Raw genomic sequence first — 8,899 nt, 5'->3', positions numbered from 1 at the left:
CTTGTATCTTTACATTTGTTCCTCTTTGGGACAGAGCCATACCTCAGTAAAAATTTCAAGTATAAATGAGAGTTTTCATCTAAATGTGATCCTGAAGCTCCATTACAAAAGGAAATGCATATGTTTTGTAATGATAACTTCTGACATCTTGGATGGTTTTGCCTCCTTCTACTATGCAAAGTTTAGCAAACATTGCATTATGGTTAAGCTAGTTCTATTTCACTAAAAGTGTGGAAAGCTGTAAGTGGAAACACAAAACATGTTCAGAGTCCATGCGACATTTATGTTGTTGAACAAATTTAGATTCAGAATCAATGAAGGATTTGAGTCCTAGTAAATGACTTCCAATTTTTAGCTGGCTTGATTAACATGGTTGTCACTGATTTATTTCTGGAGTTACCTTTAAGGTATATATGTTCAACTTGTACAAAAATATTCATCATTTGAATAAAATTCCAATCTGCTTAATGTAGATTCAATCCTTCATGTAAAAAAAATCATCTAAAGTTGAAGTAAAAACCTGATCTGTTCAGTAAAAAGTGAGTTTTTGAATGAAGACTTGCTCATTTATGAAACAAAACAACAACTAGTTCTACCCTGTATTAAAACAGTTCCTGCTCATGTAAATTTACCATTTGCTGCCTCGATACAAGTTTTTATTAAGAAAGGCAACTTTAAAGTAAATATCCAAATATCTCACATTTCCCTACGTTGCTTCTCTTGAGAGGTGGTTTACTGCTTTATGTCATGCTTATAATATTTCTAGGTTTTGTGAAACTTCTTTCATGAGTCTGAAAATAATATTTATAACTTTTCACAAATTCAACACTACCTAGGATCACATTTTATTGTTTTTTTACATTAATGTTTAATTATCCATGAAGTATATCTTTTTTTTAATTTTTTTATTTATTTTCTATATTCTTTGTTTACATTCTTGAAGCCTTCCCCTTTCCCAGTCCTCCCCCCCATATGTCCCATAAATCCTCTTCTCTCTATCCATTCTCCAATCTTTCCCCCTCCCTTTTCTCTGTCCTGTATTCCCCTACTGTGCTAGATCAAGCCTTTCTAGGATTAGGGCCCTCTTATTCCTTCTTCATGGGAATCATTTGATATGCTAATTTTATCTTCAGTATTCAGATCTTCAGGGCTAATTAATATCCAGTTATCAATGACTGCATTCCATGTGTATTCTTTTGTGATTGCCATACCTTGCTTAGGATGATATTTTCCAGTTCCATCCATCTGCCTAAAAAATTCATGAATTCATTGTTTTTAATTGCTGAGTGGTACTCCATATATTTTTGAATGTGTTCATTAATTCAGAGGACATTCCTAAGTCTCCTGACTTCCACATGGAGTGTGCAGGAGAAGATGTGTCTTAAAGGAAATCAAAGCTGGGTAGTTTCCTGTAGCATTGGGATGTCTAAGATCTACAGTGTTCCTGAGTATAACTCAGGGAGGAAAGAACTCTGAGCTCACTCAGGAGTAGAGAGGTGTGGGAGGGTCAGCAGGTGAGACTACAGACCACCTGAGCAAGAACAGATGCTAAGGACATTAATGATCTCACATGGAGTTTGAATTCCCAGGACAAGGTCCTCCATTGAAGCAGAGATCAAAGAAGCTGTGAGGAAAGAAGGAGGCAGAGAGCAGAGCTGCAGCAGGCCATTCAGAAAGGGGATCTTGAAGAGAACCCCTGGCTCAGGAGGAAGGAAGGTAGGTTCAGTGGTCAGCCCATGAGCCTCCTGTGAATTCCTCTCACATAAGCATCTCTGGGCTGCAAAGTCAATGCTCTGCTCCCTGTCACATAACAGAAGAAAGAACTTTGAACAGTGTGACAATCACACTTCTGTGTCATGCTGTCTGTGATGCTGGAGTCTGTCCTCTGAGATTCAAACTGCCTTAGAGGTTTGAAAGCCTGGGCCCACTTCTTGCATTTTTTAACTGGTCCCTCACAGGGAATTACTGGCTCCTTCCTCCTGCTGCTGTGCCTACCCTGCTGTGGGGAACTGCATCCCACTGGAAGTATCTCAACCAAATTCAACCTTTCTTACCACCAGACCAGGGGGCAAACAAATAAACATGTATTAGAACTTAAAAGTAAAATCACCTAAATTGCTTGACAGTGACTCTGCTTTTTTCTAGGCATGGAACTGGAGATAACCTGAGAACTTGCTTGTGTTTCAGTCTTCAGAGAACTGCAGCAAAGATCTGAACACCCTGATGGGTGGTGTATCTACTGTACCTCCCAATACATGCACCCTGACTTCAATTGATGGAGTATCAGCATAGAAGCTTTTTCTATGTTTATTAATGAATTGTTCACTTATTCATCCATCCAATTTTCATTCATTCATTCATTCATTCTGTGGTAGTTTAAAGGAAGGTGGTCCTCATATTTGAATGTTTGGTTCCTAGTTTGTAGAACTCTTTTCCAAAGATAAGAAGATGTGGTTTTTTTTGGAAGTAAGTGGTTCCAAGTGTTCCTCTGTCCATATCTCATTCTGTCTCTGTCTCTCTCTCTCTCTCATCTCTTTCAGCCTTGTGCTGGGGGCAAGATGTGAGTAATCTCAGCCATTTCTTCTCTCTGCCATCATGGACTCTAACTGGTTAATTTCATTCAACTCTGGTCTCTTTCTGGCTCTTTCCCCTCCTACCTCTCAACCCTCCTTGAGTTCTTTAGCCAACTTTTCTCCACACATTTCACTCAGCTTCTCTCATGTGGTGACAGGAAAACCTGATTTCATGTATCTAGCCAGCCTTGGGCCCACAGGTGAGAGTCAGTGGATCTCTGTCCTCTGGAGCCTTGGTCATCCATTGCATGTGACTGTCTCCAGACACAAGCATCTTTCTGCAGACCATACAACTTCATTCTTCTGTGAAGAACAGTCATTCTTGCACATCTGATCCCCACACCCACTTCATTCAGCCTTTCACCAGTGGAAATGCTACTTTCATTGGTTGTGTCACTCAGCTTTTAGACACAGGGCCACAAGTGAGGTCATTGTTTAGGTATCTCTGGGGTTTGTTCTGGACTCCAAGAACACTGGTCATGCACATGTCACTCAGCCATGCTAGGAGGCAGAACACCCAGAGAGGTAAAACAATACTCCAACCAACAACAGCACCAAAACAAACTAGGTAAAGCCATAGAAACCAGAGCAGCATTATTTGAGTTCTAACATTAAAACCTCTAAATGTGCATAGAGAAATGCAACAGGGTCATGCCAGACATAGAGTTAACACTGTAAAGACACATAGGAAAGAGTTACAGTGTTCTGAGGAGAGTCCCTGAGAGGATCCTGTAGTGCTACAGTAGGAGAAGCTACAACCCTCAAACCAGACACATTGCAGTTCACATTTTCAGTTAGAGCTGTTTGGGCAAAAGAGTATATTGTGTGACACACAATGACACACCTCAGCTGTCTCAGAGAGATGTTTTCATGCATTTGTTTGTTTTAAGTGTGTGTGTGTGTGTGTGTGTGTGTGTGTGTGTTGCAGTGTTTCAAGGGCAGAGGGAGGATAAGGAGGGATGGGAAGGTGAGCAGGATTGGGCTGTAAATGAACAATTCACAAAGAATCAATAGAAAGTTTAAAAACATTAAGGAGGATATACTTATTAAAATCTGTGTAGATGAAAATATGCATGGAAGAGCAGTCAGAGGACAAACTGGCTCCGACTTTGAAGGAGAGGTGGGATGTGTGCATGGCCTGCACCTAAGGCAAGAGCAGGTTTTCAGTCTGGCAACTCACTTGAGACCTCAGACCCACAACCCCTGGAAGACACAAATTGGCAGCTGCACCAAGAATCAGGTGCAGCTGTGTTCTTTCCTTTGTCAGGAAATTTCCTTTTCCGTGAAAAGCATTTCTTTCACAAACATTTTTTTGACATGTTGTCAGTTTTTAAGTAAACTACAGGTTTTTTTTTTGTTGTTTTTTGGGGTTTGTTTTGTTTTGTTTTTTTTTTTTTTTGGTTTTTGTTTTGTTTTGTTTTTTTTTTTTTTTTTTTTTTTTTGTTTTTTTGTTTTTTGGTTTTTTTGAGACAGGTTTCTTCTGTGTAGCCCTGGCTGTCCTGTAGCTTACTGTCCTACAGCTTACTCTGTAGACCAGGCTGGCCTGAAAGATCTGTAGATCTGCCTGCCTCTGCCTCCCAAGTACTGGGATTAAAGGCATAAGCCACCAACACCAGGCCAATTTTTTTTAACAGTATCATTTGCAAAGTTCTATGGTAGATTTTTATTTCTCCGGGTTTTTTTGTTTTGTTGTGTTTTGTTTTGTTTTTAATGCTGTATTGTTTCATGCTGGACCTGGACTGTATAGCCAATATCTGGTAACTTTTATGCCGGTTTGTGCACTTTTGAGATTGTCCTTTAGTAAGAACATGTTTCTACTCTTTTCTCTTTCCAAAACTTCCCATGAGCACAGCTCACTCCATAGCCTTCCTCAATATCCTCTCACAGACACATAACAGGCTGAGTCCCTAACTCTACTGGTGGCCTAGGGAGCAAATTCCAAAAGGAATCCGACCATTGATTTTTTTTTTCCTTCCTTTAGAAACACCAGGAGGACAAGACTCCAGGGAAAGAAAGTGAAACCCTGGTGTTCTATGGAATCACCTGCATACTCGATGTGAGAACAAAGTGGGTTCTCCCAGAATCCCACCTGAACTTGCTGGGTAGAGTCTAATACTGGTCGCAAAACAATCAGAAACAAAATGGCAGAAAAGAAACCGCTTATGGTCTTTGTAATCTCAGTCGAGTTTCCTTCATAGTCCTAAGAGGGCTGATCAGAACTTCCCACGTTGGACATCTAACAGACTTAAAAGGGAACTTTACCAATGGTCAACTGCACACAATCCGTGAATGTCAAGCAAGCGCAAAGCAAGCAATCGGTTGCCCCCTGCCTGGCCTCTCCATGACTCCTAGAAACCAGCTATCAATGCTGCAGTGCCTTGGAAAATGCGGAGGACCAACCCCAAACATTTCCCTTGAAATCCTTTACTAAAGGCCTAAGAAAAGACATGGAGCATCAAGTACAAATCCCTGTTTCTTTATTGTGGAAGCAGAGGTGTGCTCTGAAGCTAACCAGCTGCAGGGAATGAAGAGTTTTGTTGGGACAGATCCCCTTTGACACAAACCTTGCACTAAAGGCCAGAAAGGCGCCTGCTGATCTCTAAGGCCCCTGCTGCTAGCATGCTGCAAAGAATGCGCCCTGACAGAGTCCTTAGTCTACATCTCCAGCCTCCGAAGGACACTGGCTGGCACTCATTGGAGGGACACCAGCCACAGATCTCGGTGTCAAGCGAATGCTTCTGCAGCATCCTCCCGGGTTCCAGAGTGGCTGTTTTCTCCTGCTCCTCCTCCAGAAAGGGGTTGATGGAGTCAGGAACGCTGGACTCCGAGGGGCTCTGGATCCAGCAAGAGTCGGTCCTGAGGTAGATTCCCTCGAAGTCATCGTTCCAAAGGGGAAGCGGTTGTTCCTGGTAGTCACCACCGTCGTCTGACTGGGACAGGACGAATACCGGATAGAAGGGAAGAGACCTGGGACCGCTGTCTTCTGAGAAGCTGCCGAGCTGAGGAGATTGGGCCTCTTACTTTGGCGGGACTGACTCCCAGGCCTGCTTCCCTTGCACCGACCAGAAAGTCAACTCCATCCCTCCAGCAGCTCTTACCTTTGGAGGACGACTGCGCGTGCTCCAGTGCGGGCAGCGGAGTCTTCTGTATCCTGCGAGCTCTGGGTCCTGTTCTGGAGAGACAGACCTTGGCGAAGGCAGACTAGGCACTGCGACCTGAGGCGGGAGTCCCTCCAATGAGTGCCAGCAACTGGCCATCGGAGACTGGAGAAGTAGATTACCAACTTGGTCAGGGCTCTTGCAAGAGCCGGGTATTTATAGTCTTCAAGGAGGGCGGAGTTGGGAGAGTCCGGAAATTACCACAGCAGAAAACCTTCGTTTGCTGGTTAGTCGGCAAAGGTAAGAAAACGAACGAACACTCGAAGCCTGCCCTTCCAAGTCTAGATCCGTGACGAAGGAAAAAACATCAATTTCAATTGCTTGCAATTCTCGGATTGCTCGCAATCGAGCGAATGCCTCACATTGGCAAGGATTCCGTGCAGTTGACCGTTTTGACACGCCCCGTGTCCTGAAAGATGAAAGATCTAAACGACTTAAAACGAAATTTTACCGAGGGTCTGCTGCTCGCAATCCACACGAATGGCAAGCAATCGCTCGACTGCTCGCCATCCGGAATGACAAGCAATCGCGGAATTGATCTTTCATTCTTCAGAGACGCGGGGCGCGTGAAGACTGAAGAAACCCACAGAAAACTTAGCGATCCCATCACAGTAACCCAAGCAGGAGTGGATTCGCCTGCCTGTCCGATTCAGCTCCCGATCCGAACACGACGTTACAATCAAGGACAACATCACGGTAAGGTAACCAAATCCGTCGTGTATCCTTCATAGTCCTCGGACCGCTGAGCGGAACTTGGCACATTGGACGTCTAGTGGACTGAAAACGGAATTTTACCGACGGTCACCTGCACGCAATCCGCACGAATGGCAAGCAATCGCTCGACTGCTCACAGTCCGAAATGGCAAGCAATCGCGGAATTGATCTTTGGTTGTGTAGAGACACCGGGCGCGTGAAGGCTGAAGAAACCCACAGAAAACTTAGCGATCACATCACAGCTGTGCGTTACTGTGATGGCAGGAGTGGAATCGACTGCCTGTCCGATTCTGCTCCTGATCCGAACACGACGTTACAATCAAGGACAACATCACGGTAAGGTAACCAAATCCGTCGCGTATTCTTCATAGTCCTCGGACCGCTGAGCGGAACTTGGCACATTGGACGTCTAGTGGACTTAAAACGGAATTTTACCGACGGTCAACTGCACGCAATCCGCACGAATGGCAAGCAATTGCTCGACTGCTCACAGTCCGAAATGGCAAGCAATCGCGGAATTGATCTTTGGTTGTGTAGAGACACCGGGCGCGTGAAGACTGAAGAAACCCATAGAAAACTTAGCGATCCCATCACAGCCATGCATTACTGTGATGGCAGGAGTGGATTCGCCTGCCTGTCCGATTCTGCTCCTGAACCGAATACCACGTTACAGTCAAGTACAAAATCACGGCAAGGAAGCCGTATATACAGTTGGTAAGCTGTTGTGTATCCTTCAGAGTCCTCGGACCCCAGAACGGAACTTGACACGTTGGACGTCTAGCGGACTTAAAACGGAATTTTACCGACGGTCAGTTGCACGCAATCCGCACGAATAGCAAGCAATCGCTCGACTGCTTGCAATCTGGAATGGCAAGTAATCGCGGAATTGATGTTTCATCCTTCTGAGACACCGGGCGCGTGGAGATTGAAGAAACCCACGGGAAACTTAGCGATGCCACCACAGCCGAGCATAACTGCAATGGCAGGAGTGGAATCGCCCGCCTGTCCGATTCTGCTCCCGATCCGAACGCAACATTACAATCAAGGATAAAATCACAGAAAGGAAACCAAATCCGTCGTGTATCCTTCACAGTCCTCGAACCGCTGAACGGAACTTGGCATTTTCGAGGTCCGACGATCAACCGCACGCAATCCGCAGGAGTGGCGAGCAATCGCTCGACAGCTTGAAATAAGGAACTGCATTCCAATTAAGGACAAAATCGCGGTAACGAAACTGGATTTTTTCTTCCGGGGGAAGTTGCCAAATTACCCGACTCCGCCCTCCTTAAAGACTACAAATACCCAGTGCTTGCAGGATACAGAAGACTCCTCTGCCTGCACTGGGTCACACGCCTTCATCAACCCATTGCAAGTGCTGCTCTAGGGATGGATTCGACTTTCTGGTCTGTGGAAGTGAAGCGGGCCTGGGATTCGGTCCCTCAGACGGAAGAGGCCCGGTCTCTCCCGCTCCCCAGCTTCTCAGAAGACAGCGGTCCCTGGCCTCTTCCGTTCTATCCGGTCCTGGGCAAGTTCCCTTCCGACGACGGCGGTGAAGACGGCGGTGACAATGGAGGTGACTACCAGGAACAACCACTTCTCCTTTGGAACGATGACATCGAGGGAATCTACCCCAGGACCGACTCTTGTGGGATCCAGAACACCTGGGAGTCCAGCGTTCTTGACTCCATCAACAACCTCCTCGAGGAACGGCAGGAGGAAACCCCCACTCCCGGAACCCGGGAGGATGCTGCAGAAGAACCATTCACAGTAGCTGTGCAACACTGGTCCTGTTCGGGAGCGCCCCACCGCGGCGACGACGGCGACGACGTGCTCGACGCCGAGACCTGTGCCGGGAGTCCCTCCAATGAGTGTCAGCCACTGGCAACCGCAGGCTGGAGAAGTAGACTCCTGACGTGGTTAGTGCGCTTCCTTCCCCGCGGGCTAGCAAGCCTGCTGAGCCGCTTCCGTCTGCCGGCCTTTGGCAGCTGGGAGCCTTAGAGATCAGCCGGTGCCTTTCTGTGTCAAAGCGCATCTGTCCCCACCAAACTCTTCCTTCCCTGCAGCTGGTTAGCTTCAGCGAATACCTCTGCTTCCACAATAAAGAAACAGCGATTTGTACTCGATACTCGGTGTCTTTTCTTAGTCCTTTACATGCGTCGTGGGTTTCTAAAGGACGAAAGAATAATTCTGCGAATGCTTGCCATAAGCGGATTTCGTGCAGTTGGCCGTCAATAAAGTTCCGTTTTACGTTAGTTACTGCATTACTGCGATGGCAGGAGTGGATTCGCCTGCCTGTCCGATTCTGCCGCTGATCCGAACAGGACATTACAATCAAGGACAAAATAACGGTAAAGAAACCGCATATGCGGGTTGTAATCCATAGTGTGTTTGTAATCCGACTGCTCGCAATCCGTAATGACAAGCAGATCAGAAGCAGAATAGGACAGGCAGGAT

General features: G+C 45.9%; 1 protein-coding gene across 1 annotated transcript; it reads left to right on the top strand.

The window, feature by feature from the left end:
* Window positions 1-5,556: 5,556 nt before the first annotated feature.
* LOC127667033 (annexin-2 receptor-like) lies at window positions 5,557-8,568 on the top strand. Its single transcript, XM_052160047.1, has one exon. The coding sequence runs from the start codon at window positions 7,832-7,834 to the stop codon at window positions 8,441-8,443; it is 612 nt and encodes a 203-aa protein (XP_052016007.1). The 5' UTR covers window positions 5,557-7,831; the 3' UTR covers window positions 8,444-8,568.
* Window positions 8,569-8,899: the final 331 nt, after the last annotated feature.

Source organism: Apodemus sylvaticus, chromosome 16, assembly GCF_947179515.1.
Source record: "Apodemus sylvaticus chromosome 16, mApoSyl1.1, whole genome shotgun sequence".
Taxonomy (NCBI): Eukaryota; Metazoa; Chordata; class Mammalia; order Rodentia; family Muridae; genus Apodemus; species Apodemus sylvaticus.
Note: the sequence above shows the minus strand (reverse complement) of the source record. Positions and strands in the feature narration are given on the sequence as shown.

Coding starts and splice junctions, on each gene's coding strand:
- LOC127667033 (XM_052160047.1), top strand. CDS start 7,832: ATGGATTCGACTTTCTGGTCTGTGGAAGTGAAGCGGGCCTGGGATTCG.